This window comes from Emys orbicularis, chromosome 1, assembly GCF_028017835.1.
Source record: "Emys orbicularis isolate rEmyOrb1 chromosome 1, rEmyOrb1.hap1, whole genome shotgun sequence".
NCBI lineage: Eukaryota > Metazoa > Chordata > Testudines > Emydidae > Emys > Emys orbicularis.
Genome location: NC_088683.1, coordinates 59,784,747 through 59,800,658, shown reverse-complemented (window position 1 = coordinate 59,800,658; position 15,912 = coordinate 59,784,747). Strand labels below are relative to the sequence as shown.

The 15,912-nt window shown below is 40.9% G+C and overlaps 1 protein-coding gene across 2 annotated transcripts in view; it reads left to right on the top strand.

Annotated features, from left to right (window-relative positions):
• The window catches only part of NELL2 (neural EGFL like 2), a 225,240-nt gene that overhangs the window by 126,841 nt on the left and 82,487 nt on the right, over positions 1-15,912 (top strand). For both annotated transcript variants that reach the window (XM_065405280.1, XM_065405271.1), the window contains exon 13: positions 8,843-8,968. In XM_065405280.1, coding sequence (XP_065261352.1) covers positions 8,843-8,968 — 126 coding nt within the window. The remainder of the gene's footprint in view (positions 1-8,842; positions 8,969-15,912) is intronic.

Below are 15,912 nucleotides of genomic sequence, written 5' to 3'. Positions count from 1 at the left end.
TTCCGGAACTGATAATACAAAAAAAAAAAAAATCAGATCAAGTCAATTGAAAAATTCATAACCACGAGGCAAGGGGTCATGGCAGCATTCTACACGGCTGGAGAAATATGAGGATGGGTAAACTGTGCCTACCAGCAACAAGAGGAATTCCACACAGAAATTTCAGATCGATATCTGGTCCTCAATGTGGAAACTATGGACGATACCTCACAAGAACCAGCAGGTCCAAGGAAACAGAGAAATGTATGGGACATACATGTGGATGGCAGCTCAGCCCAACCTGTAAGAAAATCAAGCTTCCCCACAAACAGGAAGGACACAGATTATTCTTGCTGGAGATTCAATACTCAGAAGAATCAAAAGAACATTCTACCAGGGACAGATGGACAACAGGCCAGTGTGGTGCCTTCCCAGAGCCAAAACATGAGACGTCACTCTATTGGATAGGCTTCTGAAGTCAATGAGCCAGGATCCATTGGTGATGGTTCACACTGGCAGTAATGACAGTGCATTGCAGGATATTTTGCAGATAATAGATGACTTCAGGGAACTTGGAAGCATGCTGAAGAGGAAGACTGTCCAAATGATCTTCTCTGAGATCCTTCCTGTCCCATAAGTGAAGGAAGACAGAAGTCAGAAGATTTCGGAAGTGAACTGCTGGCTAGGTAAACGATGTAGGCACAGGTGTAGTGGAGCCAGAATGCCCTGGAACAGCGTTCCAACACTTTTGCTGCATGGAGGACACTGTTTTGCTCTCAAAATGGCATCCTCTACTCACTGTGACCTCGCACACACTGTATGTGCTAGTTCACGGCACGTGGAGGATCCCATTTTTGTAGAGCAAAATGGCATTCTCTGCACAGCATGTCCTTGCATACGTGTGTGAGGTCACACTGGTGGGGACATTCCAGTAGTGTACAGCCCAGTCAGGACTACACCACTGGGTGGAGGGTTTTGGTTTTGTGGAACATTGATCCACCTTCTATGAGGAGAGGGGCTGTATTGTTTGGATGGCCTCCCCTCAATAGAAGGGGAACCAGTCTCGGGAACAGGCTGGCTAGAGTAGTCAGGAGGGTGTGAGACTAATAGCAAATGGGAAGGGTAAAAATAGGGAAGATATGAACACTCAGTTAGCAAAAAACTTAGATGTTGGGAATGAAATTAATCAAGGAACCAAAGGGCACGAAGAGAAGAAATACTTGAATTGCCTATACACCACTTCTAGGAGCCTGGGTAACAAACAAATGGAATTGGAATTGCTCATTTATGTGCAAATATTCTATCTACTTGGTATTACTGAAATCTGGTGTCATGATTTACACTATTGGAATGTTAAAATAAATGGTTATAACCTATTCAGGAAGGACTGAGTGGGCAAAAGTGGAGGGGAAGTAGCACTCTGTCTAAAATGGCATTACCTGTTTCCAAGTCCCTGATAACTCAGAAGAAAATGTTCTTGAATGCTTATAAATCCATGTCCTAACAGATAAAGCACAAGATAGATTATTAAGTGGTGTCTGCTACAGACCACCAAATCACATTAGGGAACAGGATGCCCAGCTCCTTATGCACCTATCTATAATATGTAGGATAAAAGCTGTATGATCACGGGGGACTTCAATTTGAGTGACATATGCTAGAGGTTTCACACTGCCGGTACTAAAACATCCTTGGAATTTCTGAGCATTATAGATGACTATTTTGTAACTTAAAGTGTTGCAGCCAACATTGGGGAAATCTTTTTTTAGACAGATAAAGAGGAACTGATCGATCACAGAACTAAAAATTAATGGTAGCTTAAGTACAAGTAATCATGACTTGATCACATTTATAATATGCAAGCAGAATGAAGTCCATACCAATATATATTTTGTGCTTTAATAGGGCCAATTTTACAAAGCTAAAAACAATTATGAGCCAACTCATCTGGGAGGAATAATTTAATCTGAAAAATTTGAATAATAATTGAGAATCATTTGACAACAATTTACTGGATGCCCAAAAGCCACAATCCCACAATTGAGGAAGAAGGTCATACTGGTTTAAAAAATGACCTGGTTTAGAGGAGAAGTGAAGATACATATAAAAAATAATATATATAACAAATGGAAGAGAGGTGAAGTTGATTGTAATGAAAGTAAATCAGAAATTAGGAATTGTAGAAAATTGATAAGGAAAGCAAAAGGACACAAGGAGAAATCTATGGCCAGCAGAATTAAGGACAATAAGAAGGAGATTTTAAAAATGTATTAGGGACAAAAAGAATCCTGATAATGGTGTTGGTCTATTCCTAGATGGAAGTGGCATGATTATCAATAATAATGCAGAAAAGGCAGAAATATTAAATACATATTTCTGTTTTGTATTTGTAGGAAAAACAGATGATATAGCCTCATCATATGATGATGATAACACTCTTTCCATTCCACTAGTATCACTGGAGGATGTTAAACAGAAGCTACTGAAGTCAGGCATTTTAAAATCAGCAGGTCCAGATAACTTGCATCCAGGAGTTTAAAAAGAACTGGCATAAAAGCTCACTGGACCATTACTGTTGATTTTCAATAATTATTGTAGCACAGGACAACATCCAGAAGACTGGAAGAAAGCTAATGTTGTTGTACCAATATTTAAAAAGAGTAAACGGGATGACCTGGTTACGTATAGGCCTGTTAGCCTGACATTGATCCCAGGCAAGATAATGGAGCAGCTGATACAGGATTCAATTAATAAAGAATTAAAGGAGGGTAATTAATGCAAATCAAACGTTTATGGAAGATAGATCCTGTCAAACTAACTTGATATCTTTTTATGATGAGATTACAAGTTTGGATGATAAAGATAATATTGACATAATATACTTAGACTTCTGTCATGCTTTGACTTGGTACTACATGACATTTTGATTAAAAAACTAGACCAATATAAAATTAATATGCATACATTAAATGGATTAAAAACAGACTAACTGTAAGGTCTCAACATGTAATTGTAAATGGGGAATTGTCATCAAGCAGATGTGTTTTCAGTGCTGTCCTTTAGGGGTCAGTGCTTTACCCTATGCTATTTAACATTGTTATCAGTGATCTGGAAGAAAACATAAAATCATCACTAAAGTTTGCAGATATCACAAAAATTGGCGGAGTGGTAAAGAATGGAGAGGACAGGTCACTGATTCAGAGCAATATGGATCGCTTGTAAACTGGGCAAAAACAAACAATATGCATTTTAATATGGCTAAATATATACATCTAGGACCAAAGAATGTAGGTCATACTTACAGGATGGTGGACTCTATCTTGGGAAGCAGCGACTCTGAAAAAGATTTGGGGGTTGTAGTGGGATAATCAGCTGAACATGAGCTCGCAATGTGATGCGGTGGCTAAAAGAGCAAATGCAATCCTTGGATGCATAAACGGAGGAATCTTGAATAGAAGCAGAGGTTATTTTACCTATATCTTTGGCACTGGTGTGACTGCTGCTGGAATACCATGTCCATTTTTGGTGCCCACAATTCAAGAAGTACGCTGGTAAATTGAAGTGGGTTCAGAGAAGAGTCACGAGAATAAGTAAAGGTTTAGAAAGCATGCCTTATAATGATAGACTTAAAGGGTATGTCTACATTGCAGTGTAAGCTGAGGGTTTGAATTCAGGCTTAAGCCTAACCCCGCTTCCTCTCCACACAAATTCCACTAAACCAGGGCTCAGATCAGTTACATCACTTGCTGAGTACTTGTGGTGTGAGCAGCTCTTTCTTGTTTCCTTTGTATTTCACCTTTAAATTTCTGTGACTGTGTTTTTCTGCTGGAGACAGCTTGCCATGTTGTTCTCAGTTCAGGTGCAGAGGAGATACATCCCCTGTGCTCTTATGGAGGTGTCTCTTTTGTTCTTTTCTTATTTAGTTTTGGTAAACCATCTTGCCTGAAAGGGCTGATTGTAAGTATAGGTTGCACTTTGTATGAAAATACATAAAAAGAGTGACTGCTGCCCTACAGCAGTGCCACAGCATTGCTAATGGTTCTCTTCCCTCCAGCAGCAGAGCTCCTAGGGAAGGGAAAGAAAAGCAACCTGAGTATCACAGTCAGGAATGTTGGGGGCACTGGGTTTCTGAAGAACAGCCCATTGTCACTAACACTCAGCACTGACAGTGAAGCCCTGCATATTTTGGCAAACTAGATCTAACTTCTGCAACAGAGTCCCCAGGTTTCTGTGACACTCAGAACTGGAAAAATCTACAGCAGCGTCAGGTAAAATAAAGATTAGAGGATTTTTTTGAATTAAATATGAAAATTAACACAGAATCAGTGCACTATCCATGTAGCATTTATTTGATTTACTCGGCTTCTAAATGCTCAGTGTGCTACAGACCTTTGTACTGACAATGCAAAACTGTATTTTGGAGTTGTAGGGGGAAAGGAGATGGTGGCAGCTGGGTAGCAGACAGTTGATGCTTTTGCCAGCAGGAAAGGTGTAGAAGGTGTTATGGGATGAGTATATTAGCTGGATGTTAGTGCTATAAGGATCAGCAGTAAGGTACAGTAGCTATCATTGCTGACATTTAATTTTTCATCACTAGCAAATCAACACCCAGTTGAGTTTATAACTCCAGTCTATATTTTGACCTGTCAGCAGGAACACAACAGTGCATGAGTTTACGCTCTGTTCTCTGTTTGGTGGGTTGTTGTTTTTTGTAGCCATGAGATCATAAGCACAATTAAAAAACAAACAAACAAAACCCCAACCCTTAGTTTCTAGGGTGCAATTTTGTAGCAAGGTTGGGTTCTATGGCAAATTCCATGGTCATGGAATTGTGGAAAATATATGGGGCTCTGCTTGCTAATATAATTAGAGGTCCATACATGCACTGAACAGCTCAGTGATACTTGTCTTTGCACTGGTATCACAGGGGCAGTGTGTCACCATGCCTCAGTGGGTCACAACTGAGAATACCAAATTCAGGACAAGCTCCTGGGAAAAAGGGCAGACAGACCCCAAAACTGGTGGTTATTCTTCCATGAGAGATACCAATCCAGCAACAAAAGTAAACTTCTGTCTCACCACACTGGCTAACAAGTCAGAATTGCGTCCTCCGAGGGTATTCCAGTCCTGTATTCAACCCAGACACTAGACTTAATGATGAGTGGTTATTTAAAACCAATTTCATCAATCAAAGGGTTCTCCTGATCCCAAAGGACCAGCCACATACCCAGGTCAATATATAACTCAGATCTTACCCAATAATCATGCTGTTGCTAAGCCATTAGTATCTAATATCTAAAGGTTTATTTATATATATATAAAAGAAAGGTGAGTTAAAATTGGTTAAAGGAATCAAATGCATACAACAATTGCAAAGTTCTTGGATCAGGCTTGTAGCAGTGATAGAATAAACCACTGGCTGGTTAAGTCTCTGGTTGCTTCCAAATTATTGGAAGGTCCTCAGTCCTTTGGTTAGAATGCTCCCATTAGTATAAGTTCATAGTCCAGAGATTTGAGCAGGAAAGAGGCAAAATAGAGATGTTTTCAGGGCCTTTTATAGCTTCTGCCAAGTGAAGGGAAACCCATTTTTCTAGTTTGTGGAAAATTACAGGTAACAAGTTGAAGTTTGGAGTCACATGGGCAAGTCACATGTCTATGTATGCTTCGCTTAGTCATAGCAGAAGCCATTACCCATACTCTAATTAGAATGCCCTCAGGAAAGTCCATTAAGTGTAGATAAAAACAATGAGGAGTCTTTGTGGCACCTTAGAGACTAACAAATTTATTTGGGCTTAAGCTTTCGTGGGCTAAAACCCACTTCATCAGATGCATGGAGTGAAAAATACAGTAAAATATACTCTCACAGACCTTGGGAGACAGGCCAGTCCTCTCTTACAGACAGTCTCCCAACCTGAAGCAAATACTCGCCAGCAACTATACACCACACAACAAAAACACTAACTCAGGAACCAATCCCTGCAACAAACCTCGTTGCCAACTCTGTCCGCATATCTATTCAAGGGACACCATCATAGGACCTAACCACATCAGCCACACCATCAGGGACTCGTTCACCTGCACATCTACCAATGTGATATATGCCATCATGTGCCAGCAATGCCCCTCTGCCATGTACATTGGCCAAACTGGACAGTCTCTACGCAAAAGAATAAATGGACACAAATCAGACATGAAGAATTGTGAAGAACTTCAGAAAAACTCACAAAACTAAGTGATTGGGCAACAAAATGGCAAATGAAATTTAATGTGGATAAATGTAAAGTAATGTACATTGGGAAAAATAACCCCAACTATACATACAATATGATGGGGGCTAATTTAGCTATAACTAATCAGGAAAAAGATCTTGGAGTCATCATGGATAGTTCCCTGAAGACGTCCACGCAGTGTGCAGCGGCAGTCAAAAAAGCAAACAGGATGTTAGAAATCATTAAAAAGGGGATAGAGAATAAGACGGAGAATATCTTATTGCCCTTATATAAATCCATGGTACGCCCGCGTCTTGAATACTGCATACAGATGTGGTCTCCTCATCTCAAAAAAGATATACTGGCATTAGAAAAGGTTCAGAGAAGGGCAACTAAAATGATTAGGGGTTTGGAACGGGTCCCATATGAGGAGAGATTAAAGAGGCTAGGAGTTTTTAGCTTGGAAAAGAGGAGACTAAGGGGGGATATGATAGAGGTATATAAAATCATGAGTGGTGTGGAGAAAGTGAATAAGGAAAAGTTATTTACTTGTTCCCGTAATATAAGATCTAGAGGCCACCAAATGAAATTAATGGGCAGCAGGTTTAAAACAAATAAAAGGAAGTTCTTCTTCACACAGCACATAGTCAACTTGTGGAACTCCTTGCCTCAGGGGGTTGTGAAGGATAGGACTATAACAGGGTTTAAAAGAGAACTGGATAAATTCATGCAGGTTAAGTCCATTAATAGCTATTAGCCAGGATGGGTAAAGAATAGTGTCCCTAGCCTCTGTTTGTCAGAGGGTGGAGATGGACGGCAGGAGAGAGATCACTTGATCATTACCTGTTAGGTTCACTCCCTCTGGGATACCTGGCATTGGCCACTGTCGGTAGACAGGATACTGGGCTTGATAGACCTTTGGTCTGACCCAGTACAGCCATTCTTATGTTCTTATGTAACATTCAAAAACCAATAGGAGAGCACTTCAGTCTCCCTGGACATTCAATGACAGACTTAAAATTGTCCATACTTCAAGAAAAAAACTTCAAAAACAGACTTCAACAAGAAACTGCAGAACTGGAATTAATTTGCAAACTTGACACTATTAAATTAGGCCTGAATAAAGACTGAGAGTGGCTGGGTCACTACAAAAAGTAATTTTCCCTATGTTGATATTCACCCCTTCTTGTCAACTGTTGGGAATAGGCTACATCCACCCTGTTTGAATGAGCCTCATTAGCACTGACCCCCCCACACTTGGTAAGGCAACTCCCATCTTTTCATGTGCTGTATATATATATATACACAGCATATATATATATATTTCACTCCATGCATCTGATGAAGTTGGTTTTAGCCCATGAAAGCTTATGCCCAAATACATTTGTTAGTCTCTAACATGCCACAAAGGCTCCCCGTTGTTTTTGCTGATACAGACTAACATGGCTACCCCTTCTGATAAGTGTAAATGGGCATCTTCCATGGTCCATTGTGAGTTAAGTGTTCTTTGATGGTCCATTCAACTTGAATAGTCTCTCCACAAGGTGCTGGCTAAATACCTTGTGGGTGTTACCCAGAAACAAACACATTTGAAATAGAGGTACATAGTTAATATTCATAACTTGAGATACAAAAATGATACATGCATAAAAATTGCATAATCATATTCAGCAAATAACTTTTCCATAGACATTTTACATGCCACACTTTGTACAAGATTTGTTGCAGTTATATAACAGTGGTAGCAACAATGATCTACATGGTCATATTTAACCTGATAGCATTACACAGTGTGCTACTAACCACTCCCAAATTAGTATAATACTTTTTTGCAGCAGCAGCAAACACCATAAAATAATGTGCAGAAGTTGCTGTGTACATATGCCTGTGCTTCATATTCTCTTTTTTCCATTATATCATGCCACCAGAAATTTAACTAGTACTGTGTACCTAGTGAGCCCCAGATTAGTCAGGCTCCATGTCTACAATAGTTTGTACCAGGAACTTGCTCTATGAATTAACATTGCAGCAGGTATTCAGTCTGTTGTGAGATTTTATCAGGGTACAAATTTCTCCATCATATCAGATCTCCGCATAAATAAGTTCCTTTCAGGCTCGTATGTAAGGTTCACAGCTTTGACTAAGTATCTACCTACATATCTAATAAACTACCAATTGGGACTTCATGTTTCTAGGAAAAACTTTTAATGAGTTCCAGTATCTGTTAAGAACTTATCACTGGCCTCCCTATGGTAAAAAAACAAAGGATACCTATTGGATCAAAGGTAGAATATATAGCGATTAATGACACTGTAGTGCCCGTGCAGTCAGTCTGGTCTTCAAGCCCTTAGATATGTGCTGGTTTTATTTAAATCAGAGATATAACAACACCGACATTTCAAAAGGAGTTAGGAAAGATCTAAGCTGATGTAATCTTCTTTGTACCTCCACTAACAGCTGTTCCCAAAAAGCTCACGCTGCTCCTGTTGTTTGAACACTTCAAACAGTTATTTTAGAAGAGAGAACCTAACAACTTTCCAAAATGCTTTGCTGTTCAAGCAACTTTTTAGTCCTGCTAAATACTGATGATATATTGAGTGGTTTTGAAGAGCTCAGCATCATTTGATCAGTTGACCTTTCTGCTTTGTTCACAGATATTGACGAGTGTGCTGAAGGACGGCATTATTGTCGTGAGAATACCATGTGTATAAATACACCGGGGTCTTTCATGTGTATCTGCAGAACAGGATACATACGAATTGATGATTACTCCTGCACAGGTAGGAGCTGATTATTTATCAAAGGAATATAACTGATAGTCATATTAATACCCTCAAATACTATTCTGAAATTTGTTCTAGTTAACTTGTTATTTTATATGAAAATTCTATACAACAAAAGAAGCACCAGAATAATTACAGCAGTACAGTTTTCAGAAAAGCTAGTGCATATTGAAAGTCATACACATGTTGCATCATTTCCTCAATATAGAAACCAAGACAGCTTGCTGTATTAAATACACACTTTTTATCTTGTATTTGTAGGGAAAAGGGGATTGGATGAGAGAGCCTGACAAGGGAAAAGAGCACTATGGTAATCCTATAGGGCCAGATGGTGCCCAGCTTCCACATAGGACACAATATGGGATACTTTGGGGGTTTGTGCACCCCTAACACAGGGGCAGGGCACAACTGCAGTCCTTGTGTCTCCTGAGTGCAAGGTTTATGGGAGGCTAGCAACAGTGTTGGCACTAGTCTCCAAAATATGGAGGGAGGGAGTGGGGAATGGGGCTTTCCCACTAGCCCGCAGAGCTTGCCAGGCACAGAGGTGAGTGGACATTGTGTAGCATGGTGGCTACACTCACTCTACGCTCCTTAGAATACTGGGAGTCCCTGTGAAGGAGTCACCCTTTTGGGTGGTGCACCTTCCCTACCACTTCCAACAAAGGACTGACTATGCCTGCAGCCTTTCTGTATCATTATCTATCAGGGGATAGCCGTGTTAGTCTGTAACCACAGAAACAATGAGGAGTCCGGTGGCACCTTAAAGACCAACAGATTTATTTGGGCATAAGTTTTCATGGGTAAAAAACCCACTTCGAAAGCTTATGCCCAAATAAATCTGTTAGTCTTTAAGGTGCCACCGGACTCCTCATTGTTTTTCTATCATTATCTGTATCATTATCCACCATCTAAATGGAGCTTGCATGACCTCTCACAGAGCTAAATGTGCTGTGTTAGATGCATGTTTTTCTCTCCTTTTGGGATTCTCCTATATCAGGGAGTCCACAACTGCACTCCCAGGGCAGCACTCTGTTTCCCTTCGTGCCACTGGAGTGCAGGATCTGCCGCCTCTCTACAACTTCCACTCTTGCCTCTTTGCCACTAGCTTCCTCTCGGGATAGACTCAGCTCCATGTGGGCTTCCTCCAGTACAGCTCTGTTCTCACCTTCTTCTGTTCTATTAAAAACCAATTTGGGGTATAAAATGATCATTTAAAATCTAATACAGCAACATTTTAAAAGGTATTACTTCTCCCAGCCATGCAGACTGCTGCGGCTCCTGGGAGGGGTTGTTAATTTCCACATTAGACAGATAGGGCAGATACTATTCAAAGGTGTGGGACATTCATTTGGTGGAGAAAAATGTGTGTGGGAAAAAATGATATTTTATTTAGCCTGTGGAATCCATTTGTTCTTTATGCAAAAGAAAATATTTGTGCTGTTAAACCTTCTTGGAGTTCATTTGCTCTAGATTGATATAGCCTGTAAATGGAAGTTAGTGTTTGGAATTAATATATCTTGTACACTGGTCCCTTTAATTTATTCTGTCCCTGAAGTCACCCTTGTAAGTTCATGCATATAGAGTGTTGAAACCTGAGAATATCTTGCAGCTAGGATTCTCTGTGTGCCCCAGATTTGCTGAAATGCATAGCTGTAAAATATAATTTAAAAAACCTGGATGCCTCTACCAAATTTCAAAACTGGCTAGAAGTTCATTAGACATTGTCTTTCTCAGCATCTCCAACCAAGCTCTATCCCACATCCTGAAATAAGTACACCTCTACCTCAATATAACGCTGTCCTTGGGAGCCAAAACATCTTACCGCGTTATAGGTGAAACCGCGTTATATTGAACTTGCTTTGATCCACCGGAGTGCGCAGCCCCGCCCCCCCCGGAGCGCTGCTTTACCGCGTTATATCCGAATTCGTGTTATATCGGGTCGCGTTATATTGGGGTAGAGGTGTATAATAGAATTTCTAATGGAATCAACCACACTTTTTGAAATAACAAGATTAATTATTTCCTCTCTCCATCCCTCTCCCATCCCCACTCTACACTTTCTGCCCATCCTGATCAGAGAAGGAAACTCCAAAACAGGAGGAAGTGGATTGAACAGGGCTCCCCAGACATCTTTTGGTTGAGAGGAACCTTAGATATTGTGACTGCTTGTGAACACACCCGTGTCTGAACAGCAGTGCAGCTTGCAATGTTTTGGAAATATTTCCTAAAAGCACCCACCCTGGGACAAGAGGTTCTTCTAGAGTGAATTTGCCTCACTGGATATGTTTGTTTGATGCTGTGATATTACCCTGAGAAGGCACTGTCTCTTGACAGTGGAATTTCTGCTAATGACAACTAGAGAAGCTATTAGGAATACATTCTATGGAGGTACTATGTTCTTCTAGTCTTTCAATTACTTCTGAGCATTTTGAATGCAGCCATTAGTAGTTAATTGAAATATGCAGAACTACGAGGCTCCTCCATTGCATTTCAATCAACTATGAGGTATTCTAAAAGTGAATGATTGAAAAGATAATTATTTAAAAAAAATCTGTGTGATACATAGATTACTTTTTAAGTCAACTGCTTTGATCCGTAAAAAGCACTTTATGCTTTTATTAGCCTGTATTCCTGACACAGAAAGCATTTTCACTACAGCAATTTGTTTAAGCAGGTAGAAGGACCGTAAATCTGCATATGAGATTGCTGTAGCCTTACCATAGTGATGGGAGCATGAATTTATCTCTGCAGTGGGTTTGCCATCTATTCTTTTAATAATGTGCTTCAGATACTAACTTTTAATTTTTGAGGCATTCACGTGAACTGCTTCCCCCAGTTATAAACCTGATAGGAGTTGTGAACATAAATAATGAAGGTACGTCATCATTACTTTAACATGTACTTTGAGGAGATTTTCCTTGATATCCACTGTTAAGGTACTTAACACTGACTGCCTTGAAGAAATTCATTGTGTTCTAAGAACCTATGGGGGTTCTAAATAGCAAAAACACTGGTTCAGGTTATGTTGCAGCAAGATGTGTTTAACACAGCAGTGCTGAATAATGCTGGGAGAGAGCTAGCACTTGCTGAAAAGAAATGATAATGTGATGTTCTATAAACAGTCCAATAGATTTAGTCTGGATTATTATGTTTAGATACAGCAGACTCTTCAGAAACACCATTTCCCCCCATAGCAGGCAGTAATACTTTTTAAATGTGCAATTTACAGAAAAACCCATTATACTTCCATATATTGTGTTCTGTATTTTAAAGAGAACTTTAATGGCATTTAGCCAGTCAAATGATGTTTAGATTTTGAGAAAGAAAATGTTTATAAAACAAAAATTTGTTTACAGTAGAAAAGCACAGAAGTGTTTGATACAGAGTCACAGTCTTAAAAATAAGCTCTTTCTACTCCTGGTAAGTACATCACTGTCATCTGCCCATTATGATTGTGAAGAGGAGCAAATCAAAGATTTCACCTTTGAGCACCCAGACAATTTCCAACTGCTCTAAGTGCAGCAGCTCTCACGGTTAGTGTAACTATAAGGTTATGGCCTGAACAAGATAGTTCACTCATCATGAAATAATTTTGAATGGGATCTGTTTTTTTTCTTGTGATGCTAGTGGTTCTTGAGGTAAAAAAGGGCAGCCAAGATTTGCTATTCCGACAGAAAAGAAGTGTGGGAAGAAGAAAAGTATTCATTACACAGTGGAGAACCTGGTATACATGTAATCACCATTTTTGAAAGAACCCGTTAAGACTATAGTATTTAACTTGCTGTGTTTATGGGAATAAGGCCAAGCATATTCCTTGAAGAATTTTCAACTTTTCCTTAATTTAATTTCACCCTAAGAACTAGCCTTGTTGTATCAGGTTTAGTGAATCTCTAGTACCTCGCAGTGTGAGTACAGAGACCTTGCATCTGCCTGTACAGATGAGTGGGAAGTGGGAAAGATGAACTGTAAATGGAATTGCAATTTTAATATTAATTTAGACATTGCTACTAAAAGTATTTTTACAGTCCATTAAGATCAGCTGGACTTTATTATACATGATCCATTTCCTGCAATTACTGCAGTGGGCAGGTGTTGGTGGACCTCAGTCCTCTGCATTGTGACAAGTCACGGTCATGTTTCTTCCTAAAGGTAGCTGAAAACATCAGTGAGGTTAATCTGAACGTAAAGATTGTTCTAAACTGTATTGACGACCAACAGCTGTACCAACTGCCAACCTGTTCCAGCAGCCAAAGATTGCCTTGGAATCTGGGTATCCTGGTCACAACCCCCTTTCCTATGTAGTGCCAGGTTTAGGGCAGTCTGGTGTTGCTAGAGTTATGCAACCAAAGATCTGGCTGTAGGGTTGCCAACTTTCTAATAGCAGAAAACCGAACACCCTTGCCCCACCCCCTTCTCCAGCCCTTCCCCAAGGCCCGGCCCTTCTCCGAGGCCCCACCCCTGCTCACTCCATTCCCTCTTCCTTGCTTGCTCTCCCCCACCCTTGCTCATTTGCTCATTTTCACTGGGCTAGGGCAGGGGTTGGGGTGTGTGTGGGAGGTGAGGGCTCTGGCTGGGGTGTGATCTCTGGGATGGGGCTAGGGATGAGGGGTTTGAGGTGCAGGTGGGGACTTTGGGCAGGGAAAGGGTTGGGGTGAAGGAGGGGATGTGGGCTCCAGGAGGGAGTTTGGGTGTGGGAGGGGGCTCAGGGCTGGGGCAGGGATTTGGAGGGGGTAAGGAGTGCGGGCTCCGGGCAGTGCTTACCTCAGGCGGCTCCCGGGAAGCAGGCAGCATGTCTGGCTTCTAGGCAGAGACGCAGCCAGGGGCCTCCATGCACTGCCTCCACCCCCGCCGCTCCCATTGGCCGCCGTTCCTGGCCAATGGGAGCTATGGAGCCGGAGCTCGGGGTGGGGGCAATGCGTGGAGCGCCCATGGCCACCCCTGCACTGGAGGGATGTGCCGGCCGCTTCTCGGGAGCCGTGCGGAGCTGAGCACAGAACCTGCCAGCCCTGCACCAGCCGGACATCCAATGGCCTGGTCAGTGGTGCTGACCAGAGCCACCAGGGTCCCTTTTTGACCAGGTGTTCCGGTTGAAAACCTGACACCTGGCAACCCTATCCTAAGGTTACAAAAGTAAACAATTTGGTTATATTATATGTAACCCTGTCCTGGCTTCTCAATGCTTGTGCTTATAGCAAGTGTAATAAGCATTCTTTACACTAGTGCACCTTTTCTTGGATTTACCATGCTGTACAACTGAATCAGGTATTCGGCTCTACTTTACTTTCTTCAGTAGCTAACGCTTTTGCCATGTCTTCATTCATGCTGTGGGAGATTCTTGGTGCTTGCTGAAGCACCTCTGAAACTGATAAAGAAAACAAAGAAGTGAAGGGCAGACATTCCGGAATGTTAGGAATATGGGAAATAAGCAACAACTGACCCCCCAACCTCACTCCGATTCCTAAATGTAAACTTCGGCAAGTGTATTTCAGCTTTCGCCATCTATTGTAGCACTGTGTGAGCAAATCCACTTGTGGCATTTCATTATATAATGATGATTGATAATTTTGGTTATATAAAAACTGACTTGTGTCTATGTAATAGCTGACTTACTGTGAGTTGAACTCAAAACTGTTTGTGGCGCATAATTAGGAATGTTAGTAAACTATATGGAAGAAAACATTCCACAGTTTGACATTAATATGTCATTATTTGCACATGGTGGCTGCAGCAGAGGTATGAATCTTGATGATAAAATGAGTAAGTTATCTCAATTCCATTTGTTAGCAGACTAATGTAAAATGTACTCTCTCCACTCTGAAACTTACACACACACACACACACACACACAACTCAGCAGTCATTGCTCATAACAGAACGGGAGCATAGAAGCAAGGAGACTGAATTTATTTTTTCTTAGATGAAAAACCTAAAAAGAAATCTGTACTATCTGTCTCTGTCAGAGTCCTATGCACAAAAGAAACAATTTAGCTATAACAGCTTCCAAAGCAGCCAAAATCTCTTCATGGCATATTTATGGAAATGTTACATTATATCTATATCCATTTTGATTTTCACAACAGGAGAGGTAGTGAACGCATACATGTATGATTTTTGTTATTTGCAGTTGTCTTAGTAGTGTGTTTTATATAGATTGGATCAGTCAAAAAACGCATTCACCCCAGAATCTATTGCTCAGGGACTATTTTTCTATTCAGAGACTAAGCTTGCAAGTCCCTGTGCAGTTTGGATGGGAGATGAGTGCTGATCTTCACCCAAATGCTCAAGAGGTTCACAAGAAGCAAATGCAAGACATAAAAAATGTGTCCCATCCTTAACATTTTGAGCAAGTACCTGTGTTTTCTCACCCTCTTTCACATGGCTGGACAGGACCCAAAAGATACTATGTTGGGGGGCAGAGAAAAGGTATGGCCATCTATTAGATTTATCCTATTGAGGTATTTATATGGTGCCCCACCACAGTAGTATCTGAATGCCTTAGTATCCATTTGGTGCAGTAGTACTGAGCCCTTTGGCACACTATGGAACTGAAGAGGGCATCAGCCATTTGCCTGAAAAAATGGTATCCCTGCTAAATACAAGAATTCAGCCAGTGCTACCTCCAACCCCACAGGATGCTGAATAACTCCACGTCCAGATGAGCAGTCCTGTCATCAGTCTTGTGCCTCTCCTGTCTCCTTCTTCCACCATGCAGGATCAGCCCTTAATTTGTAGATGGAAAATGAAGCATATGAAGGATTCATGTACAAAACAAAGTGTGAAAAATAGAGGTTCTGTCGTAGAGAAGTGCTAGCAATAGACACGAAAAAAATTTCAGGAGGGGAATAGGGGAACAAATCCTAAGATTCTCACTGTAGAATTTTCCTTGGGTCATTCAGGTGGAGGGTTTTTCCCACCCATGGAAGAGACAGGTGGATTTCCTG